This window comes from Rhineura floridana, chromosome 5 (assembly GCF_030035675.1).
Source record: "Rhineura floridana isolate rRhiFlo1 chromosome 5, rRhiFlo1.hap2, whole genome shotgun sequence".
Lineage (NCBI taxonomy): Eukaryota > Metazoa > Chordata > Lepidosauria > Squamata > Rhineuridae > Rhineura > Rhineura floridana.
In genome coordinates, this window is record NC_084484.1 from 44164275 (window position 1) to 44189922 (window position 25648).

The 25648-nt window shown below is 39.0% G+C and overlaps 1 protein-coding gene across 2 annotated transcripts in view; it reads right to left on the bottom strand.

The window, feature by feature from the left end:
* Positions 1 to 347: 347 nt before the first annotated feature.
* Positions 348 to 25648, bottom strand: part of TMTC4 (transmembrane O-mannosyltransferase targeting cadherins 4) — a 67089-nt gene continuing 41788 nt past the window's right edge. For both annotated transcript variants that reach the window (XM_061626597.1, XM_061626595.1), the window contains 11 exons: positions 23140 to 23301; positions 18388 to 18590; positions 15538 to 15709; positions 15315 to 15446; positions 10303 to 10382; positions 9087 to 9194; positions 8847 to 8988; positions 6713 to 6827; positions 5149 to 5261; positions 1230 to 1299; positions 348 to 713 (listed from right to left, as the gene is read on the bottom strand). In XM_061626597.1, the coding sequence (XP_061482581.1) occupies positions 562 to 713; positions 1230 to 1299; positions 5149 to 5261; positions 6713 to 6827; positions 8847 to 8988; positions 9087 to 9194; positions 10303 to 10382; positions 15315 to 15446; positions 15538 to 15709; positions 18388 to 18590; positions 23140 to 23301 (1449 nt within the window). In that variant the 3' untranslated portion in view covers positions 348 to 561. The remainder of the gene's footprint in view (positions 714 to 1229; positions 1300 to 5148; positions 5262 to 6712; positions 6828 to 8846; positions 8989 to 9086; positions 9195 to 10302; positions 10383 to 15314; positions 15447 to 15537; positions 15710 to 18387; positions 18591 to 23139; positions 23302 to 25648) is intronic.

Here is a 25648-nt window from a genome sequence, read left to right on the forward strand (position 1 = left end):
TACTGAAGCATTGTTTCTACAGAGATTATCAACCAACATTTATGTCTTAAAATGATGCTATTATTACTGGTCCACATTCCATACAAACACTGCGACAGAATTCCTTTGACATTCCTTTGTATGTAAACTGAAAGTTACAATTCTTTTCCATTCCCAAGTTGTATTGTGTTGTGTTTATACACTCCCCTGGTTCATGCATCTTGAATATGTCCCACTCTTCATTTTAATAAGTTGCCCCTACCAGCACAGGAGTTTTGAATATCAGAACATAAATATGCAACAGGTTTTAAAATTGGTTCAAAGATCTGAAAGCATAAACACAAACTATTTAATTCTCCAAATGAAAATTTCTAAACCAAGATTGATTTTTATTTTTGTAAAGAAATTTACTTCTGATGCTAGATTCCATGAAATATTTGAATATCCGTTGCTGGTGCTATCATTATTGGATGGTGGTTGTGTTTTTTAATGACAGTGTGACTGAATGCTTCTCCCTGGTGATTAGTAGCCATGTTACCAATAAATGGGAGGCAGCATGCATTCAAAGCCTGAGAAGAAACCTCAGACATCGCCCTTTTTTTTCAGTTGGTCCAGTTTCCTTTTTAAAAGACTATAGTTTTCCCTAGTCCCAGCTGCTGTGGGGTCAAGCTTCAGAGAGATTTCATAGTGTTTCTTGGCTAAGTCAAGATTTCCCCAGCGATGGTACAGCACAGCTGAAATAGCAAAGAGGAGTTTTTGTTAGCAGCGTTGTTGAAGAACAGACAATCTTGCCAATTACTTAGAAAACATTAAAACATTTGGTTGGCTGCCGGAGTGGTGGCAGCCTGCTCTGTTGCCAGCTGGAGGGGACACGTTTGGGAGCCGAGCAAGGGCCAAGGAATGACAAGAGTGGATTGTGCTAGAGCCATAAATTGCTGTTTTTATCAAGAGAGCTCATGGCGGTTTGCAAGCACGGCACAAAAGAGCCAATTTGCCACCATTGACATGCAGCCACCTCTGGGCTGCAGAGTGCTGCCTGGTTGGTATATCATACAATGCAATGGGCTTTGCATTTCTAGAACACCATTCTCTTGTTGGCAATTTGTTTAGCAAGTAGGCAGAATAGAAATCTAGCCAACAGAAGAATGCCTTAAAAACAGTACTTTTTAAGACAATGAACATGAAAAGAAGTACAAGCAGTATGTCTGATTTTAAAAAGTTTGCACTAGGGGAACTGTAAAATGTCTTACCCAAATTGCCATGGTAACTGGCTGCAGTTGGATTGGCTTTAATTGCCTTGTGGAACAAAGCTTCAGATTCCTGAATAATTCAGAAAAAGAGATCAACAGGACAAGCTATTTCTGTAGTGCATACAATGTCAAGTACAACCAAACACCACCAATTACCTCATGCTCTGTGGTCTATTAATGTGATTATGTCACCATATTTTTTATGTGCATTCACACTTCTACTTCTCTCTAATGGATATACATACAATACAATTCACAGCCTGATCCAGCTGTTGTCTGGTAGTTGCTGTCAATTAAACAGTAATTACTTCAGTGCTAGTAAGAACACAGAAAAGAGTTGTGGGCTGTGTTATAACCGGATGATCACGCAAATCACCACTTAAAATCTGCATGCTTGCATTAAAGTTAAGTTACTCCCAATAAAATCAATGGGATGAAACTATTTTTATTGCAGGTACATTGCGGCCAGAAATTTTTAAAGGGCTATCTAATTTGTTTTGGAAACAGTATTTCAAGAAAGAACAAATGTTCTATAAGAAAAACTTTCATTTTTTTTGTTGCTTCAAATGTGGTCAAAGTGTTTCTTTTTCTTGTTGCTTAAAATAAAATCTCTTTGGTGAAAATTGTGACGCCTGAATATTCTCATGACTCATTATTTTCATTTTTGCAAGACACACATCTCTTCTGCATGACTTCATTAAACTTTGAACACAACATATAATCCAATTTGCCCAATTACTGCACAAAAAACCCAATGATTTAAACAGATAAGAGGTCAACAAAGAAACTGAATGACTCAAAATACCTTTAAAGATGATTCTATCCAGCTGATGTTGACATTATTAAAAGGCTACTTAATGCAGCATTATATTGTTTATTTTATTTATTTATTACTTGATTTATATCCCGCCCTTCCTTCCAGCAGGAGACATTATATGTCTATCTGTAGTATAAAGTAGTGCTGAAGTAGTATCAAACACTAATCTTTTTTCAGGGAAAACCATGGCTTGTTTTTATATTTATCAATTGAACTATAGCTTTTAGCTGTGCTGTATAGAACAGCCTTTCCCAACCAGTGTGCCTCCAGATGTTGTTGGACCACAATTCCCATCTTTCCTGACCATTGGCAATGCTGGCTGAGGCTGATGGGAGTTGTGGTCCAACAACATCTGAAGGCACACTGGTTGGGAAAGGCTGGTATAGAACATAAAACTAGTTGGGACATTCAGCCAACCCTTTCTATGTGGTTTCTGAACTGTCCTGGAAGACATTCTTGCTTGTTTACCTCCCTACATAAAACTCATCAGCATGTTCCCAAGTAAGGAATCTAGTGCTTCTGCTTAAGCTGAAATTTTTTTTGAAAGAGTAGAGTAGTCTCTGCTGCTTGTTTATTGTGAGGTATCCTCCCAGCAGCTCGAAGGCCATTTGGACAGTACCTAAATTTTCTCTCAAGATATGGAGCCAATCACAGTGTATGCAATCGTAACCAGGTTTGTGCAAAACCTCTCATTTGGTTATCTTTACCAAGTAGCAATCTATTCTAAGCAATTATCATGCTCTCTCTGGCAGTAGAGAACTGTCATTTTTAAATTCAAGATGGTAATATTCAAAGCAACCCAGGAAGAGCTCTGAGGAGCTTTCCAAATACGTAAGCGATAAGTAACATGCGTTGGGACACCTAATCCTAACTAAAAGCTGGTGACTGCTGGATTCAAATGAAAAGCAGGTCAGATGTCAATTGTCCTCAATCTTGAGTTACAACTATATCATGCTACAAATGGGACGGCCAAAACTGTCCTGGGGAATGGCAGCAGCTATATATGTCCCCAGATATATACCAGAGTGAATGTAGGAAACTACTGTATAGATTGCACAGCCTGCAATGGCCCTTGTCCCCATCAACTATGTGAGTGACAGGTAAGCAGTGACTTAGGCCCCAAATATCTGAAAGACCATCACCTTTCCAATAGGCCCTCTTTGGTGTTAAGATGGGGGGGCTCTGGTAGTTCCACCACCCTCAGGAGTTCAGGGAGTGGATGGCCCAGCAGAGGGCTGTTGCAGTCCCAAGCTGGGGAATTTCCTTCCCACAGAGGTGTATCTGGCACCTTTTTATATAGTTTTCATCATATGCTGAAGATAACCTCTTTACTCTGGCCTTTAACAGCTGAGATATAAAATTTTGGAATCCACCCTGTTGTTCTGATTGTAAATTGTTCTACCTGATTTTAATATTGTATTCTTACATTGTTATAACCTGCCCTGGGACCTTATGGTGAAGAGTGGATAAGAAAACTAGTAATAAAATAGTCATACTGGTTTGGACTGACAGTCCATGAGTGTATGATTTCAGCACTCTTTCAAGATTAATGTATCGGCTGGATCCAAAGCACCACACAGCTAGTTCTTCATTTCCAGCAACCCCACCCCCCTTGCAACATAGCACACTACTGTTGAAACTGAGGGGACTTTCAAAAGGAGATTGCGATGTGGCCTAAGTGCCACTTGGATACACAAGCCCTTCAATACGTCTAAGTTGCTCTGTGGATCCCAGAAACAAAACTGGACAACTGCTTAAGAAGCAAAGCTCAGAGTATCGATTTTACAAATAAAAGAAAATGACTACGCTTAGTAAATTATGTGTCATGTGAAGTACTTCCTTTTGTTAGTCATAAAACCTGCTGCTACAGCATGTTGAACTTTCCCAAGTAATCTGTTTATACATTTTGTCTTCCCTCTTTAGATGTGCTTTCTCTCCAAGATGTTACTTTAGTGTATAAAGGGCACTGACCAACACTTATGACAGAAAGCCCCCCTTTTTTGATACTTTGTTATGTTACTTAAAAATTAAAAAAATAATAGAAAAGCCCTTTTTTGATACAAGAGTTCTCTGTAAAAACCAAACTGCCTTCATTAAGGCAGTTATGAAACCATACAATCAGAAAACATTGGCTTAAGGTGTTAGGTGGCCATGACCTTTGCTTGCACAAAACAATTCCCTTAATCACCAATTCCTTCATTTGAAATGATAAATTCTGCAAGTCTAGATTCTAATCATATAACAGCCTACAGTGAGGGGATCTTTTAGATACTAAGTAAAGGCTCATTTTAAAGTGTGTATTCCCATCTCATGTGAATGTTTGACCCTTGAGAACATCAGCTAGGGATGAAACTAGCTCCTTAAATTAGTTTAGCCCTCAAGAGCTAATTGGACTATTAGAATATCTTTGAAAAATGAAGTTTTGGCCTATGGAAAAACCTCAGAGTCCTGGGAAACCTCCATCCAATTGAAAATTTATTTTCTATAGTTACCTATGTGCTCTGACATTTTTCCTATTTCCATTTGTGTGATCAATGAAATTATTCTTGTGTTCAGAAAATCAAGGCTAGTGTAAATCTGCAGGTTTAGAAAGCCCAGCTACATGCCCAGCTGTTTGGCAACATTACTTATTTTGAGCGAACTGGGTAATAGATGTGCTAGAAAGATCCGGCACCCAAAAACTGGTGTGTGTATGTGTGTAGGCTATTCCAGTGATCGATACTCCTCAAACACATCTGTAAGCATGTCTTCATCTCTTGAGGGAGAAGGGAGATTAGAAACCATCTATAGAAGGTGATTGACAGCTTGGAAAGACCTGTGTTTTTACAGATCAAGACAGTATATTGTTTGGATCACAGCTGAGCTTGAATAAAAGGGGGAGCTCTAAACACCTTACATGAGTAGGTTCCCCCACCCCACCCATGGCAACATGCAGATGTTATCATGTTACAAATACAGGCATGTATATTTTGCTATGTATATCTGTAGTGCAATTCTTCAATCAGCCTCTAATATGAGCCAGACACTTTTGAGGACAAAATATGGAGAAATACATTTGATAATTATTTTACTTAAAATTTATGATTACAAATGTTCTGGTACCTTGTATTTCTGTGATTTCCCCAATACATTTGCCAGTGAAAACATAAGAGAATGATCATTGGGTATTAATTCTAAAGCCTCTCTCCCAACAGCTTCTGCTTGTGCCAAGTTACCTAGGAACATAAGAAAAGAAAGAAAAGGGTGGTGAATGGCATTTTTTCATGATTTAGCTTTTTTCCATAAATGAAATATAAGACAAAAGTGAATTCTTGCAAATGATGAATTGTGCATTATGATATCAAGATCAGATGAAAATTTTGCCAGATTTTAAATGTGTTACAAAGTGACACTGAAGGCCTTCAAGAGGCAGCTGGACAGCCACCTGTAGGGTATGCTTTAAGTTGGATTCCTACATTCAGCAGGGGGTGGGATTCGGTGGCCTTATAGGCCCCTTCCAACTCTACTATCCTATGATTCTATGAAATATTCAGAAGCCACACATCAATTTAAAAGATACTAAAATATTTGGCTACAATCCTATCCCCATCTACCTGGGAGTAAGTCCCATTGAACTCAATGAGACTGACTTCTGAATAGAAAGGTTTAGGATTGTGCTGTATTTATTGCAGTATATTTATTTGTACACTATGATCACAGTGTGCACACAAGCAAATCAAGAAATTGCAAAATTCATTTCATATTAAGAAGTGAGCATAAACTGAAAATCAAGGCACTAAAGAGTTTCAGATGGAACCCTGTAAGCTCCACCCCAGGAAATGAAAACAGGCTGTGGCTAGCTAATGAGTAAAATGACAGGTACTTGGGGCTAATAAAATCAAGACCTAACTAATCTACTGGACATTGGCACAGCTCCAGATGTTATCAGGGGATGAAGATGACAGCAATCTGATACATTCCTTCTCCAAATGGTAGCTGCTCTGAAGTAAGTAGAACTACTAATGCAGTCTTCACCAGCCCTCCAAATGTTTTGGCCGACAACTCCCATCATCCCCAGCCAGCACCGCTAATGTGTGAAGACTTTATACCCTGATCCAGAATCACCAGCACGTCCTCTATGCACATTGAACATTTTTACACGTGCACTACCCCACTGATTTCAATGGAAAGGAAACTTGGGCAGGGAAAGCTCACATGCAAATATGGGCACCACCACAGCAAATTACTACGTCAGATTATTAGAACACAGTGATCCGTTTATCATTTCCTTTAAAATTCATTTATGTTTTTTCCAAATGATGAACACCTGTTTTACAAATGATTCAAAGGCTTGCAAGTATTTGTTAGAAAACAAAGAATTGACACAAGAATCTGCATTAAAAGTTGATTTTCAAAGGAATGCTTTAGGCATGTCTTGTTTTTCCCCAGAACAGCAGACTACCAGGAGAGTTTCAAAGGCAGCTTGAATGGAAGTGGTGAGGTGTTGATAAAGGTGCTACTAGAGAACCACTCCAAAGTCTTGCTGAGCATGTAGAGCTAGTCACAAACACACTTCTGGACTGGGGCTCCATGTGTGGAACAGCACACTAGTTTTAGTTCAACTAAATAATGAGTGGGGCAAACACAACTATGCAAATACATCACTTATTTAAGTCTTATATCATACCTGTGTTATCAAGCAATATAATCATATTGTTCCAAGCCAAACTGTGTTGTGGTTTCAGAACAGTGGCATTTCTCCATGCATTCAATGCATCTATGTGGCGATTTAGATCAGCATACTGAAAGTAATATGAATGGCAATATAATAGCAAATACAGTAGAGGCAGTCCCGAATAGGCTAGATCCTTGCCCTAGTCCCACCCCTGCTCTTATTCCTTTTTGCAAAAGACATATGTGTAATATGAATAAATTAGAATAGCAAGTAATTGTGGACAAGTTCTTGAAAATGATTTATAATGGTCAAAGGCAAACTGCAGTGAAAGTTCTCTTCCACTAATATGGGTAATAACACTAGAGGTTAGAGTGCAAGGTTATTTGTCCATTGTGCCTACTCTGTGAATATTAGGAAACTCCATGAAACATGGCAAAGTACTGTTGTGCCACACTGGTAAATGCCTTTGTGAACTTCTGAAACTTAGTCTCCATCTGTAAGTTCATAATGTCATGACTACAGCATCAAGTGTGACTTGCATGTAGGAATGGATCTTCACAGATACAACAGACAGAAATGTCATATCATCTCAGCTATGTTTTCAATTTTTTTAAAGTCTTTTTGCATAGCATTACAGAAAAACCAAGTATAAAATATTTAAACCAACATAAAAGCCAATAATCTTTTCTCAATTTCCCTTCTACAGATAAGACCTTTTACGTCACGTCTGTGATCTCAAAAGACATTACACCAAACTGAACCATGAGTTTCTGGAGTGCATTTCAACAGAATTAAAGAACTCTGCTCCATAGTTGAATGTTTTTAGTCTGTCTCTTACTGCTGCTTTATATGGTTGTGCTTGTAAATATAAAAATCAACATACATTGTATTTATTTGTTATGTGAATAGTTTTATTACAACTTTGTGCATCACCTAGGAATCTTCTTAATATTAAATGGTTAATACATACATAAATAAATTAGTACACATATTTAACTGCCAGTTATCAAGTGATATGCATGTGTGAACTAGTCCATAGTTTCAATCCTAGAACCAAGCCGTTATCATCGGTCAACATTTTCTTATCCTAAGAATCCACTCTGCCAATCATCTGTGAAAAACTTGTGTGTGCTTCCCTGATTCCCTCCACCTCTGAAAACATATTTTTCTTTAGCCCCAGTCTGCATATTTGTCAGTTTTGTTGCTTCTCTTTAGGTTTCTTTGTTTTACTTTTGGTGATGATACTTTGTTTGCTACTGATTTGTTAGGTTTTTAGTATTTTTTGTGACTGTAATTTTATATTTTTGTATATGTGAGCCAGTGTGGTGTAGCGGTTAAGGTGTTGGACTACGACCTGGGAGACCAGGGTTCAAATCGCCACACAGCCATGGAGCTCACTAGGTGACCTTGGGCCAATCATTGCCTCTCAGCTTCAGAGGAAGGCAATGGTAAACCCCCTCTGTATACCGCTTACCATGAAAACCCTATTCGTAGGGTGGCCATAAGTTGGAATCGACTTGAAGGAAAGCCATTTCCATATGTTAGCTGCCTTTGAACTAGTTCAGTTTTGAGCTAGAAAGGCAGGAAATAAATAAAATTAAATAAGCCCAAAGTAGAGCATGTGTATTCTGTACATGTAAGTCTGGGCAGAGGATTAAGGCTGGTAGGTAGGAGAAAACCCTCCTTCCCAGCAAGATCAGCAGTAAGGGAAAGTCAGTAAGGCTCCAGCAGGATTTAAATATCTGTTAATGCACCTTTTTGTTCTGGCATTTTCAAACTAATATCCTTCCTCTACCTTTTTTCTATACTCTCTTCCCTAGCCTGTTAGACAGTAAGTCTGGAGGCAGGTCTTGCATCTTTATTGTTTATTCACAACATTTAGTTAATGTAGGTACCCTATAAGTAAATAAATATAGCACATCTCAAATACCCAAAATCTCGAGCTACAACTGGGGTGAGTGGATTGGGATATAGTAATAGCCTTACCCCGATCTATGTACGTTCTAATAGCTTCACAGAGTTTACATGCATCCAAGCAAACCTCAACAGGACACTTCCTAGTAAGTATGCACAGAGGCAGCAATCAAAATCCATTCCATCTTAGTCTCTTGGTGATATTAGTATAAACATAATTAAATACACTTACCAAGCGTCCTAAATTATAGTAACAATCTGGGTATTTTTTTCTGTGTCTAATTGCAGTCCAGTAGCTTTGCTCTGCTTCTTCATACCTCCTTAAGCTATTCTGCACTATTCCTAGATTCATCCATGCTGCTGCAAAATCAGGCCTAGGCAAAATTGTTGGATACATTTTAGTATATGGGGCACAAGTTTCCTTTTACATCCTTTGTGCAACAGTAACTGGAGTTGGGTATGTAAAACGTACTGTATTTGTACAGCTAGCGACAGAAGGTCTTCAGCTTCATGGAGTTCATTCCTTTCTTTTAAGATATTTCCCAGGTTGTTCATAGCGTGCACGTATTTAGGATTCAATCTGGGATGTAAAGGGGGGGAAAAAATTACTTGCTTGAAAGCGGTAACTTGACTCATTTTCTTTCATCTACATAGTTATAGCCAGCAACTCTCCCACTCGCCCTATCATTTTTATCTCAACCAGAGTGAAACTTAGGCACTTTTAAGCACATTAAGGATGCATGAAATCACCATCACCATCTTTCTCTAAGCTGGAGCTATTTCTTTTTTAAAAAAGAGAGGCAGAAAATGGCGCCCTCTACAGAATGTGCCGCCGAGAAAAGCAGCTTTCATGTAACTTCATGGCTAGGCTGGCTTTGATATCAGTGGTGCTTGCTTGCAGAACAAGTACCCGGCATGTAAAGGACAGCTCTTTTACTTAGACAGTGTATCTTTTTAAATTTAAAAACAGGAATACAGGTGTTCCTTATTCAATTTTTTCACAAGCATCCTTTTAACAAGTCATCCCATTCGTTGCCTTCATTCATTTGACCATACTTAACTAAGTATTAGTGAAGTTTGTTATGTTTGCAATATCTCATATTCTTCTCTTCTAATAATTCTGGGATCTCACACTACTTCCAAAACACAATTGTCATTCTTGCCCCTATAAATCAGTTTCACACCATGTTATAATCTGCTGTGTATCATTGTTCTTTAGTGTGTGTGTATATATCTCCATAAAAAAAAATTGGGTTACATCCAATGCCAATCCTACTGACAGTAGTTCCATTAAAATTAAAGGATATGACTAACTTGGTCCATTAATTTCTGAGTCGGATTAGCATTGAAAACAACCCACCAGATTGAAATTCAATAACCTATTAGATCTTCCAATTTTTCAGCAGCTATCCAAATCAGGGTTGGGGCAGGACCACCTAACAGGTCTTTCCTGTGTCACACTGTCAACATTTTAAGCTCATATTCGACTTTTTCCTAACCAAACAAAACTACTGTTACGGAACTTTTTTCCGTAGATTAAATTCTCTTTTGAATAATTCTAATAAAATTATTTTATTTTACACTGTTCATTGATATGTCATGCCCTACAGGCTCTTTCTTACAGATCAATAAATCAATACCCTGCATCTACTTCCTGTTCCTTTTTTAAACAGCAAAGCAGCTCATACCTGACAGCCTCCCTGTAATAGTTGATTGCAGCAGTTTGGTTGCCTTTATCAGCCAAGTTTTTGCCAACATTGTAATGAACCTGAAAGTAAAGGTCAGAACTGTATTAATTGTTCCAGACATTTATTGCTCTTAGATATGAGTAATGCAGTTTTTTTTCTCTGAACTGCCATTTTTGAAATAAATTTATGGTTGAACAAAGCAGTGTACCTTTGTCTACAAACATATATACACTGGATGTGGTGATTACCACCTTCTTAATACTATGCATTATTTACAGTGATGTGTCAAGCTTCAAAAAAGGGATAGCTTGAAATAAATATTTGTACTTTGACTGTTCATGCTGAGTCAAGCCTCAGACCCTCTGAAGTTTTGGGCTAGCTCAACGCAGCTTGTTTGCCCCCCCCCCCCAGTGATACCTCTTTCTTGGCACAGTGGTGACAGCAAGCAGGGCATATAGCAGGACCTCTATTAGGTATTAAACACAGTCATGATATGTTTCAACAGCATTAAGAGCTGCCAGAAAAAATAAAACAATGTAGCTTCAGAGAGTATGACAGAAGAATTTGGGGGATGAAGCAGAAAATAATGGGAGAATAAACATCCCAGCAAAAATGTAAATCTTCAGCAAGTTTTTGAAGTTAACTGAACATTTATCCAACAGAGCTCACTGAGTAGAAATTCTTACCCATGTTGTTCTGATATACTTTGGTTGAATGTCTTTTTCAAAATTGCAATGTAAATACTTACAAAAGGCTTTAGGTCAGTGAAAAACAGATATGACCTACTAGATCTGCTGACTATCCAAATTCCAGCCCTGCAGATTTCTGGAGGGACTGTATTATTTATTTCTTTTTTTTTCTTTTTTAATTTGTATACCACCTTTCTACATTATTGTACTCAAGAAATGACAAAATATACCAAAAAACACTGTCATAGTCTAATAATTCAAAATATAACTAAAAATAAACAATTGGCAATACTCAAGGATCCATTTCACATATTATCATGTTAACAAGATATCCACAAATAACAAAACAAAAATACCTTCATCAATTACGATAAATGTTCCTCTATCCTAAAAAGAAATACCTTGCATATAGAAGAGTGATATATTGGGGCAAGTGTTTTAGCCTCGGCCAGAGAGAGAGATTTTTTTTAATGCATTTTTCTAGTACCTTTGAACTTTACACACCACTTAGGGCATTTGTATGGAAGAGCGGGCAACAGTCCATCATAAACCAGCAAGTTTTCTAGTGGAACTACAACCCTTATTATCTTGTCATCCTGGTCTCTCTTCTGTCCCCAGGCCTTTCGGACAACACAGCTGACCTGAGGATGTCAGATGCTAGACTTGCACATGACACATTTGAGGTGAGCTCTTCTTTCCAGGTAACAATGATACAGATGATGACTGGTACCATCCTACAGGATCTTGTGTGTGAGTTCATTGCAGGTCCAAAATGAACCTAAAAAGTTGCCTCTCCATGTCTTGGTCCTATGCCGACTTCACCATAATAAGTGAATTATATTAACTGATGATGGTGCCTATATCTTGGCTTGCATGCTGCCATTGGCCACAGAAGAGGACAGGGCTATTCTTGTTGGTTGTGGCAGCAGCAACCCAGTGCCCATTAGGGTTGATATGATGATGCAGGTTAATTATCCTGGGAAAGGGATAAGTAGGCCTTAGTGCACACACGAGCCTCAACCAGACAGTAAGTCCTTACATCCATACAATTAGTCTGGGCCTCCAACATTTTTGTATACCAGCTGAGGCTAGATTCATTTTTTTCACTTACCAGCAAATTATTATTATTATTATTATTATTATTATTATTAATCCGCCCTTCCTCCCAGTAGGAGCCCAGGGCGGAAAACGAAAACACTAAAACACTCTAAACATCATAAAAACAGACATTAAAATATATTAAAACAAAACATCTTGAAAAACATATTTTAAAAAAGCTTTAAAAACATCTTAAGAAGCAATTCCAACACAGACGGAGGATAAGGTCTCTACTTAAAAGACTTGTTGAAAGAGGAAGGTCTTCAGTAGGTGCCGAAAAGATAACAGAGATGGTACCAATCTAATAGTTAAGGGGAGGGAATTCCAAAGGGTAGGTGCCACTACAAATACTACTCCTACTGCCAAAGAGGAGAAGATAAAGCAGTAGTATAACAATACAATTGGTTAAATCATGGCAACTGATGAATTGTGTTTCCTTGCTAAGAATGCCTTGAAACACAATATGAAAGAAGGGTATATAAATCCTATACACAGAAACACACTCAAAGCATCTTATATCCTCTAAATAAATCTTGAGTTCAGAGTTAAAACAACAAGAAAAACACCACCTTCCTAATGAAACAGAGGTAGGAATTGTATCTTCAACTTTTACAAATGAATAGGTTAGATTCTACAGTAAGGAAGTGTGAAAGACTACATGTAGAGTAGAATGAGAGAAAGGTCATATATCTGCATTTTGTTTTGGTGTGACCCCCCACCCCAGGAGCTGCTTCTCCGGTGGGATGGAGCTCCAGCAATCGCCTCCCAGCAGCAGCAGCTTTGCTGGGGCTGCACAGGCACAGTGGTGAAGCCAATCCAGTCCTCCTGTATATGTGTTCTTACCCCTCCCAGTGAGCAGCAGCAATGCTGCTGTCAGGAGGCTTTTGCTAGGGCAAGCTGCTCCTGCCCAATCCCAAACCAAACTGGGGCAATGTGTTCCCTAGATCCAGAAAAGTTTATTCCACCTTTTCTTATAAACAAATGCCAGACACAAAAGCCATATATTAAACTTTCATGGCTCCTCTATTCCCTCTCCTTAAGGATCTGTGGAAACTCAGTTCTATGAGGGAGGTAGCAATCACTAGCAGGCAATCCGAATTCTTTGCACGGCCATAGAACGTTTTTTTAAGTTTTTAAAAATTAGCTGACAATATTGTAGATACTGTAGAACATTCTGCTCACTTTGGTTCTTATACTTCAGATTTCGATCATTCTGTTTTGGTTTATCAAGCACAGTAACCTGCCTTTTGTTATCTTCTAGAATAAAGCATGACTAGAAAATTAATAATTCAATTGTTTAGATTTTCTGCATAAGCAACTGTAATGAGGAAAGGGTGGGGATGGCCAAGCTGGTTCATGAACTAATTCAACTTTGATGCAGGGCAAATACGCTACACTGTTGTTAACAATTCTATAGCCTGCCACTGCTTTTAATAATGCATAAAAGCAGGGTTTGACCTGATTTCCAGAGAAACATTATGCAAACGAAGAATGATACAGTTCTTCAATTCTCTGCAATCCTCTTGTGCTCATTCATGTCATTAAAAGAAATCCTCAGCGCTGGCTTAGTTCTGAGGCTACATCTTTACTGTCACTGATAGTTTTTCTTGGGAGTTGTTAACTGAGAAATAAAGAAATGAGTAAGATTTCTCCAGCTGTCGTTTCTGTAAGCCCAACATAGAAACCTGGGCTGCAAGCCAGATTGCAACAATGACTACTTAAATTAATAGCATGTGACTAGGCACTGAGTTTTGCCTCACCTTTAACCGGAACATGCATTTGGGGACCCATTTCTTAATTTTCTTCATATCTTTGTATGGTGGTATTGCTATTGTTGCAACACACCTTGGATCAGGCCACAACCTGGTAGTAGGTCCCAGCCCACCAGTTGAAGACCAATACTCTAAATGATGGGAAATGGACACAAGTGTCCCACTAGACTTACAAACATTACTTATGAGTGGAAAAATTGCTAGGTAAAGTTTTGAGACTATGTATTTATAAAATTACATCTCAATGTGTTAGGGGTGCTTTATTTTATTATTTATTTATTTATTTATTAATTATTAGATTTATATCCTGCCCTTCCACTCAGGAGCCCAGGGTGCCATATTTTTACCATATTTTACCTAATTTATTCAAACAGTAAGGAGTCTTGAGTTTATACTTCAGGTATGTAGCTATATTACAAAGTTAAATCCAAATGACAGAGGAACAAAAACAGTCTTTGAACTTCCTTAGAAAAAAATGACTCAACGAAAATACTTTCCAATGTTTAATCCCCCTTTACTTTTGTTCAAATTTATACTTCAAGATAGGGATTTCTCTTTACACATTGCAATGCATATGGATGATGTTATATCATTACTGCTGTTCTTGATGATAAGGCCTGAAAATATAGCTCTAAACTGATAGCATGCTTATGACATTTTAGCAATACAGACTGCTTTGTTAATTAGGGTTAATTGTTCCAGTCAGTAAAATCTTGTTTGGCTCTCTTCCTCTAAAAACCAATAATAAATACTCTGTAGTTTAGTTAGTCAACTTCAAATCAAATCAAATTTTATTATAGTCAACCGATCATCGAATCATCAGATAAAAACAGATATTATTACAACCTCATTTAAAAAAATATAAATGGAATATATAAAAATAAGTGAAATAATACAAGCTAGTCAACTTGTAGCTAACTGATCACAGGAACATAGGAAGCTATCTTCTACTGGAGCACTGGGTGAAATTCTAGTCCTGGATTAGAAAACAGACTTCTCAGTGAGCAAACTCATTTTGGAGATGGGCTGTCTAGCTTACATTCTGGTTTTTTAAAACTCCAGATATCTCCAAATACCTTGGGGGGAGGGAGCTCTTCGCTTTCGATCACTTGGAGGGATGCTCACCTTGGAAGGGTCCCGCTTTCGTCCAAATATACCTGTCTTGCCTCAGTATTCAGAATTTGGACAAAGCAGTTGCACAGTCTAGTATATACTGACTGATTCGTGGAGAATAACTCAAGGGTCAGAATGTAATCTTCCGACAAAATAATGTCAGGAATGAGAAGCTGAACTGCAATATATTATTACTAGGCAATATCCAGTATTAGTCATAGTCATACTCAAAGTAAACCCAACAAAACCAATCCATTTAAGTCCATTTTTTCAGTGAGTCTACTTAAGAGTATGACTAGCATTGGATATCACCAATGTACTAAAAAAACCCCAAACTTACCTTGGCATTCAGTGGACATACAGACAAAGCACTTCTAAAAAGTTGCTCTTCAGATCTCCACTGGTTACTGCGGACAATACAACGCCATACATTTACCAGCAAGAGGCCCAGCAGAGCAGCAACAAGCAGTTTCTTGGAGACAAGAGACACATGTTAAAGAACTCAGTTTAAAGCTTTTTTGTGTATCCCAGTTGTCAAGTGATAAGGATCCTTTTGTTAGTACCTTGTTTTTAGCTTGTTTGCTCAATAAACTGAATCCGTATGTAATCAGCATGCAAAAGCCAATACTGGGGAGGTAGGTTACTCTTTCTGCAATAACAAATCCAACTCGAAAGAACAGGTTACTTGCAGGAAGAAAAGGGATAATGAGAAATCCCAGTCCCAATGTCAGGATTCTGAAAAGTAGAAAATAAGTTATAGGATGAACAACTCAATACTTACCATGATGCTTTTATGCTAAGACTTGATATCTGGATACATGCAACCTGATATCTGTTATTTCTGTACTCTACTTTTTCTGTACACTATATTTCCATGTTTTTCTATGTCTGTATGTTTTCTAGGTTTTAATGTTTTAAAAGATACGTTGTTTAAAAATGTTTTAAAGTCTTTTGGTTTTAAGATGTTTTAGGGTGTTTTTGTTTGCCACCTTGGACTCCTTCTGAAAGGAAGGGCAAGATATAAATTTAATAGATAAATAAATAGGTCCATGGGGTTTGCAAGGCTATTCAGAATGCTGCCTGTGAAGCACTGAAGAGCTCTGAATGCTTTCATCGTTGTTGAAACAGAGCAGCTGAGATTAATAAAAATGTTTATTAAAGACATTAAAAAACATTTTAAAAAATGTTTACTGCTCTGCTTGGGGAAAAAAATAATCTAGAACTCTTCAACACTCCACAGGCAGCATTCTGGACAGCCTCACTTGTAATGCCTTATTGGAGGACACAAACAAGCACCCGAAAGCTAAGCCAGTTGCTAGGAAGCTAATAATGTTTTTAAAAGTGTGCAAGAAAGAACACACACCACTCAGCCATCTCTTAACTATTTTAAGGTAAGAAAGACAATCCCCCACTCCCCACTTGAAATTATGAAACTAATATGGATTTTGGGGTTTTAGTCCATGTCTGGCGGAAAACAAAAAAGTTGTTTTCCTTTATTTAAAATATCACACTTTAAAATATGCATTGCACAAAACCCACGGAAATTACCTGCTGGGATTCGACAGGTTTAATTCAGTTTGGAGGGGTTCCTGTGCCTGCATATTTGATCTACTTCTGTCAAAAAGGAAACAAGTTATAGCTGTTTTTATATTCCCCACAAGAGTTAGTGGGAAACACAGTGCTTTGTTTCTGTGAACCCAACTCACAGGTCAAAGCGGACAAAGCACAGAGTGACTCAGAAAGCGATCAGAATATTTTAAAAAGCACAGGTACACGGTGAATCTCAGGGCCAATGCCCACCCCTTAAATTAAATCTGTATAATGAGAAACACCAATGAATATGAAGTGCTTCCTTATGGCATCAAGTTCTAGATTTTAGCAAAATGCCTCCACAGTGTCACCACTGGTATCACTGGGACTTTACAAGAGTTCTTCCTTCTCTATGGCTTACCACAGACCGTGCATATCTGTCTTGGTTTTTCTCCACTATATTATGATCAAGCACAAAAGATTAACTGCACAAATACATATTTATGTCAACTCTCCTTTCTGTGATTCCAGGATACTGCAGAGTTTGTTCATTCCAGATATCATCCAGGAACACATATATGGAAGAAAATATTCTGATGGCTTATCAACAAAACATTAGCATTGGACAAAAGAAACTTTAAATATCTGCCAAGCAAAATCAGGTTGGTGGTGGAAAATTCCCTAAGCAAAAACACAAACTGTATTTGCACCTATGTGGTGAACACAAACAAAAAGATGGCAGTTGGTATAGGGTTTAAGAGTGCCTGCTGTGAAGTTGCTGGTTCAGCTCACACCTTAGGCAAGACGCTATTTCTCAGAGTGCCACTCGCTTGCTGTCAATGGCTATTATCCGTGATGGCTGTGCTCTGCCTCCATAGTCAGAGGCAGTATACTTCTGGATACCAGTTACTGGAAACTGCAGGGAGGGCAGAGAGTGCTCTCTTCTGCTCAGGTCCTGCTGGTGGCTTTCCCACAGGCATCTGGTTGGCCACTGTGAGAAGAGGATGCTGGACTGGATGTTCTTATGTTCTCCTATGGCAATAATATTACCTTGTACAGGACTGTTGTAAGACTACTGACATAATGTACGTGAACTGCTATTAAGACTCAAAAGTGCTATTCAGTAATTTATTTTAATTTTTTTCCAAAGGAAAAATTAGATCAATATAAGCATGCACCCTAGTGGAAGAATTAAAGGCCAATTTTAGCACGGACAGTTTTGCCAATTAAAAAGATTAAATGTTTAATTCAAGATTTATATATAATCTTGTCAAGAACACCAGAAGAGCACCTAGAATATCTTCTCAGAAATTATTGTTTTACCACTCATCCTTGTAAAGTAACTTTCATTTTTGTAAGACGACAGGGGTTCCCCCCACCTCCATTATTTTCTCTCTGGCTGACAAAGAGTAATCATTCTGGGGCAGCATTTTATTTTTTAATCAACAACCAGAACCATTCCCCCCCCCAAAAAAGTTCTTTCTTAAGTTCTTTTTATTTATTTATTTTTAACAAAAGAAACACTACTGAAAGAGGTGGAGAAAAACAACATACATCAATTACACTTTATTCGGACCACAAATTACTTTTTACCCCATACAGAGTTAAGGATCTTAAAATGCCATTTCAGGAAGAACATAAAGCAGCCATCCGTACCTCCCTTTTACAAGTTTGCCTCCCCATAGACAGTGTGAAAAATGATGGAGCTAAATTGGGAAGAGAACGCAAGTCAGAGCTATAAATATTTATTTGAAATGTGTTTGCCAAGGTATATTGATTCCACTGATTTGTTAAAAAAAGAGGAAGAAGAAGAAGAGTGCTGGATTTAAGAAAATAATGCAGACAACCCAATTAGAAATTTAAAATTCAATAATGTCTTTTACCTTCTCTTCTGGCTGTCTTCAGAGCACAAGGCTTGGCACATCAGAGCAATTAGGCAGAACCAAAGAACTGCTAGTGCAATTATTCTCCAGTCACTGACTGATTTAATAAGGGGCACACAGCCCATTGACCAATCAAAACACAGCCACCAGGGACACAGCAGCAACCAGGCATTCAACGAATAGTAGTAATTATAGTTTATAGCCTGTCAGTCAAAGGAAAAACAAACATTTACTTCATACTGAACTTTAAGAGGCTGTTAAGAATGGCAAAAGGGAGGTGGGGATAGAGAAAAAAATACTACTACTTTTTCAAATCTGGTAGTTTTATTTAAGTCTTCTCTTGAACAAAGATGTTTATCAATTTAATTTTTTTTTTACTCTAAGACTCTAGTCAACAGTCTAATCAAATGTAGGTTAATTAATGTCATCTCGGTGTAATTATATGTGCCACCATCTCCTGCTTCCCACTACTCAAAGTTGGCCACCCAAATTAGGATTTCTTTCTAGGAGGGTTTGTATGGCTACCATCCAGTGGGTGCTACTGGTGCTTTCCAACTGCTGGCTGTGGAATGGCTTTTTCTCAAAACTCTTTGGCTTCTGTACCCAACAGTGGGCTTTGCCTTTTACAGTTCTCTGTGTATATACAAAGCATGTACAGTTCTCCATGTACAGAGACCTGTATGAGATTGAAAAATATGGCTGATCAGATTGATATAGTTCTGTATCATGTGGCTAACCAGCTTGTTGAAGATCCAGCACTTTCAGATAACTGAAGCAGTGCTGTTCACATTGAAATTGTGTGATAACAGGATACACAGGAAATTCAGCCAAGTAGACATTTCCAGAATAGAAAATCCCCCACCCAAAGGTGACTATTATAAAATATAAAACAGGAGTGGGGAATCTCAGGCCTCGGGGTCAAGCCCTCCTTGAATGATTTTGCCTAGCTGGAATGTGATCTTGAACTGTGATAATGATGCTTGCTTGCTTAGAAGAAGAATGGAGGTGACTTCCGGGAAGGGTGACTTAGCCTGTGCCTGCTTTTGAGACGGGCTCCTGCCTCAAAAGAAGCTTATTCAGATATATCAGTCAGTTTTTTCTTTTTTTTTTGACTGATTAAACTTCTCCCGGGTAGGGAGAAACGAAGAGATTAACCTCAAAGCCTATTTTTGTTGGGACGACCAGATCTCATTAATTTATGGGACGAGGTCCAGCCGACGAAGGTGGGACGGATTTTCAACAGCAAGCTCTATCTGTTAAAGCGAATGTTCATCTTATCTTCTAAGAGAGAACGCACTAACAGGCAAGCACCCTTCTTTCTATATTTTTCTTTTACTTGACTTAAATTGTTGCTGTTTAAAAGAGATTTGCCAGATTGATCGGTTTTTGACATCTCACTGGGGAGCCGTAACTTCTCTCTGCTACGCACTAATTAATAGCTTATCTCTGTTTTTGTTGCAAAAAGCTGTCCTGGATTTGCATTCTAAAGATACACACAGAAGAGGGATTTCTATTCCAGATTTTTATTTTGAAAAATATTATACTGTTTTGAGACTACTCTCTTTTTGGTCTATTTTATTTTGACGAATCTGTTTCTTGACGATTGCCATTAATTGCTTCGATCCTGGGAACTGCATTTTGTTTACTTAACTATTGGAGAGATAAGGCTGTCTGCTCTGTTTATACTGTGATGTCACCAAGTTTGGAGTATTAACCCAATTGTTGCTGAAATAAGAAGTGGTTTTCCTATATTTTTCTTTTAAAATGGCAATTAAGAAAGTGGCTGAGAATCTGGAAATAACTATGTTTCAGAGAATAATGGATGAGATTGAGATAACGAAAATTGAATTGAGTAAAATGAAGCAGGAGATTAAAGATATAAGGGTCCCTGTGAGAGAGGTGACCCTGGAAGGGGTCCCTGTGAGAGAGGAGACCCCGGAGATTGGAACAGGGGTCCCTGTGAGAGAGGAGACCCTGGAGACTGGAATAGGGGTCCCTGTGAGAGAGGAGATCCCGGAGATTGGAACAAACGTGGAACAGAAACAAGATTTGGAGTCTATGGACTTTAGAAATAAAATCTATTGTTTGGAACTCAATGTTATCTCTGAAGAAATTAATGAAGATTCTAGAGATAAAGTTATCAATGGCATGGATTATCTTCTGGACTGGAATGATGTGATGGAGCCCAATATAGAGAAAATCTATGGAATTAACTGCAGCCATGTGACAATGGAAAAACTTTTAAGAGATGACCCAGTGTATTTTGAAAAAAAGAACAGAGATATGATTTTACAGCAGTATTTCAGCAACTTATTCAGAATGGATGGCAAGAAAATATTTGGGATAGAGGTAATTCCCATCAGACTCTTATTATATGACTATGGCTTTGACAGCAAGATTATTATGGAATACTGATAATGGAAGATTGGATATTGAAATTACTGGACTTAACAAGACTACTGAAGATGGAAGATGGAAAATGGAACTAATAGAGATAATAGAACAATGGCTACTGAAATTACTGAACCTAACAGATTCTGATGTGATGGATTAATTGAAATGTTTATTTTGACTATGGTTATGACAATAAGATTATCATAATTAGTAATGAGATGGATTAATCGATATGCTTATCTGGAAAAAAAAATTGATAGATATATTTCTTAAAGAATTGAAACCTCTCTTTGACTTTTTGTGGAAAGAATAAAGTAATGTTTATGAGATTTGATGATTAAGTAAGATAACTACTGGAGGAAAGTGATTTTATAATATGACTTAAGAGACAGGATTGCTATATATTATAGACTTATAACTGATTTGATCTTTGACAAATGGGAAGTCAATATTTTACTCTTTATTTTTTATTTTTGTTTTTTTTTTTTCTTTTCTTTTTTTCTTTTTGTTTAACTATTTTTGATTTTGTTTTTTGTCTTTGAATGTTTTATGATTTTGTCTTGTATGTTTTATGAAAATCTGAATAAAAATTATTGAAAAAAAAAAGAAGAAGAATGGAGGTGTGTGTGTGTTAAATGGGCTATCCAACCCACCTAGCAAAACCCCTTGCAGGGGGTTCGCAAGCCACAACAGCCTGCTGCCAATCTGGTGCCTGGAAATCACTGCACATGGGGCATTACTAGCCCGGTGCTTGGCACTTCCCAAAGCACCAAACACAGGGCTAGCAAAGTGGTTCTTTCTCTCCTCCGCATGGGAGGTTGGGACAAAGAAGCTGGTATTTTACAGGTATCACTGCATGCAAAGAGAGGTCCCTTTCACCACTGATGTGCAAAAAAAAGTTTCTTCCCCCTACATTTTGCATATCAGCTGACAGGACTTCTCTCACACATGATGTCTGCAAAATATAAGGGGCACTGTTTGACATGCAGTTCTTTCTCCTTGCACAGAGTCACTGCAGCCAACATGGAGGGCAGTGGGGAGACAGGGAAAGAGAAAAGGGCTAAGAAGAGTGAGTGGAGTGTGAGGTGAGGTGGCATTTCCTCACAAAGGGGGCAAAGTAAGAAAGGCTGAAGAGAGGAGGAAGGAAGCCTGCCTGTAAAATACAAGGGAAATTGTAAAGCAATTCTTTTTCTCTCAATTGTGCTTTTTGCAGATTGTCTGTGAGAAAGAAGAGTGGGCAAAGAGAGAAGCTGCCTGTATTCAACAAGGGGAAGAAACCTGCTCTTTGTAGATCAGCTGTGAGAAGGAGTTCTCTTGCATGCAGTCACATCTATAAAATACCCCCATGTTTCTTAGCCCTTTGCCTCTCCTCCCCCATCCACTTTTCACAGAAAATCTGCAAAAGCACCATCGAGGGTGCCTTCTCTGTGAGAAAACAGTGCTTTGCCTCACTCTGAGCCCTATGCTCCCCTCACCCGCATCCCCAAAATGACTTTTTTCACCCACCCTGCGCTTTGGCCACTATGAATCTGCGTGGGACAGTTTGAAAGCCTTCTGTTTTAGTAAGATTCTGATGCAAACTCTGTCTTAAATCAGGCTGGGCTGTCCCTCGCCTTCTCTGTAAACTTCCCTCTTAACTCTTGCTGACTTTCTCTCTCCTTGTAATTCTCTCCTCCCCACAACAACGGACACTGGGAGCCAATTAGCATGCAAGGAGATTCATATTGACTGCTGATTGGCTGTAGTGACTGCTGACCTTGCTCAATTCTCCCCATCTCTCCTAAGGCAAGAGGAAAGGGCGCATAGCTTTTAAAAGCAAGCACGTTCAGCACTTGATTAGCTATAGAGACAGAGAGACGGATGCCCGGAGAGGGCTGAGAGGGGACCATCTGCAAAAAAAAAAAAGTAATGGGACTTCATCCCAGAATGTCCCCCCTGAAATACACACCTGCCTACGAGGAATGGATCCCTTGGATTGAAAAAGGTTCTCCACCACCACCCCATTTAAAACATCAATGTTATAAAAGCATAATTTGTTCAGAATCCTCAACAAATAATGCTTTTATCATGTTTTATTGATGTTTTAAATCCTGTAAACTATGTATGAACACATAAAACCACCTGATGCCAAATTAGACCTTGGTCCATCTAACCCAGTATTGTCTACTCTGATTGGTAACAGTTAAGCAAGGTTTCAGGCAGACAGGTTTTGCAGGCCTATTCTTGGACCTGTCAGAGAGTGAATGGGGGAACTTGTTATATCCAAAGCATTTGCACTATCAGTCACATATGGCCCCTCCTCTTTCTTTCAGTCATTAATTCTTTTATGCATTGAAAAGCAATACCTTTGCGACTTACCCTCACAAATATACTGTCTGCAAATGAAGCTGGGTTATCTACTTCAGTGAATGCTGGTGGCCCTGTGCCCATAATCCGCCAACGCACATATAGCATGGTGGCTCCTCCAGATAACAGAAGAGTCATCCTGAAAATAAGTCCTTTTCTAAACACCACCAGGCTCTAGGAAGGGGGAGAAGAAAAAGACAGGTCAAGTCATCACAACTTTTCTCTTTTAAAAACTTGAAATTCAAAATGTAAAGGCAAGGCAGATGGGGTGGGAGGAAAGTATGTAGTAGAAAAAAACCAAGGTAGCGCTAGTGCTTCTCTAGGTTTGCCATCTCCTGACTCAGCAAGGGCTCCTGTGCTTATAACAGGCACACAGGAGAAAGAAGTTTGGTAGGTGTATCACACTATAGCGGTTCATTGGTGAGAAAAGACATTCTGTTGTTAAATGACATGGGATCTTCATTCAGGCCAGGTAGGGTATGGATAACAGTATGCTTCTCACAAAAACTCTGCCAATTGTCTAAGCAGCCCTGTGTTGCATTTATATTCCACTTTTCTACAGATGTGCAGGAAAGTCACAGTAGCCAGTGCGGTGTATAGGTTAGAGTGATGGACTAAGATGGTAGAGACTCAAGTTCAAATCCCCATGCTGCCATGAAGGGTGACCCTGGGCCTTCTCAATCTCTCAACCTAACTTACATCACAGGGTTGTTCTGAAGACAAATGGAAGGGAAGGGATGGGGAGAAAACCATGTATGCTGTCTTTAGCTCCTTGAAGGAAAAGTGGGGTATAAACAGACGAAGTGCGCAACTCAAACCCCAGCCACTGCCTAATGGGGCTTAATGGAGCAGCTTGACCACTGTCTTATCCACAGCCCTGGTGCTCAGCTGGGGCAGAAGTCTGGTGGGAGTGAGGCAAATTGCTGCGGCAACCTGGAGCTTGCACAGCCATCAGGCCCAGTGCCAACCCCCTCCTCTTTATGTGGGCTGCTGCAGCAGGGATCCCACCAGTGACACTACCCACATATTTAGCAGGCAGAATGGGAAACTCCATGTCGCTGGAATGACACTGGTGTCAGTGTGCAGGCCGAAGCCAGTAGGGCTGGATGGAGGGACACTTTAAAACACACATCCTGGCCTGCTTCAAAGGGGGTTTGATTTGCTCCTTAGACAAACAAACAAACAAACAAAGTATCATGAGAATAACAGCCTTTCCTAAATAAAGCAAGTCTCTAATCCCTCTTGCTATGAAAATTCTATAAAACCTATGTGGGCAATCTCAACGCCAGCTTCCACACTGCCCCCAGTGGCTTGGTCTGTATTGCCTGTTGCCACTACCCAGGATTATGAGAAACAGAACAAATTATAAAGCAGCGTAAGTAGATGCAAATTTGCACTGAGAAGAAAAACAAAATTCTGTGCCCAAGTAATCCAGGATTTCTTAAGAAAATAGGTCTCAAAGCCTCTCCTCAGCTTCATACTTTTCATATTGGGAAAACTGCAGGAAGATGCCTTCATATAGGAATCAATCATGGTGCCATTTGAATCTTTGCCCAAATTAAGTTGCACAGCTGTGAACCACATGAGAGCGACATAAAGTTTGTGAAGCACCTGTCGTTATAGCAACCCTACCCACTACAAGTATAGGATAAAGATGTTGAGATGGCCTCGAACCATCTCTATCCGTGAAGCTATGCATTAGATTGAGGATTCTTGCATCTCCCCTCGGTCCGTGTCTACCCAGATCTTGCATGACAAACAATGTCTGTGACGCCCTTCCCTGGCTCTCCCTGTCAGGTTCCTACCTGCGCGTGGCTACTGCCTGTCACTAGGCACCACCAGGGACTCCACCAGTCCGGACTGTCCTTTTTTATTGTTTCTCTCCCCGCTCTAGCACAGATCTCAACAGATCCCCCTGCTAGGCAACCACCAGTCACGTCCTAATACTAGTATTCCCAGAGACTCTGAATACTGGTATTGTTATTCTCTTCACCGCTGCCACCATTTGTTACAGTTTCCCTTCAGCCTTGGTCATTACCTTACCCTCCCTTCTGGTCTGTGAAACCCCAGCCAAGGATCAGGCCTTTGGTAAACCAAATTAAGTATTTATTAAAGATAACAAAGCTAACAAGATTAACAAGATTTCTTCTTAAGGCACATAAGCATATGGTTTTACTCAATACTAATCCAAACTCCACCCCCCTCCTTCTCCACTCTCTCCTGGTAAACCACTCTCTCAAACCCACCAAACAACCCACTCTTTCTCTTCTCCCCCAGATTCCACTCTCTCTCTTCCTTTTATACGTTCAGCCATCTTAAACACTCAGCCAATCATCTAGCATTCTACTGTCCATTCACTCCCCCTCCTCTTTCACTCCACTTACCATGTATCTTCTAAACAACCAACACTTACCATATATACATTAATATAGGAACATCACATGGTCACCTAAGCTTCCACTGTTATTGCCAGCAGTTAGACAGGCAAACCAAGTGGGCAGAGATCCCACTTGAGAGCCTT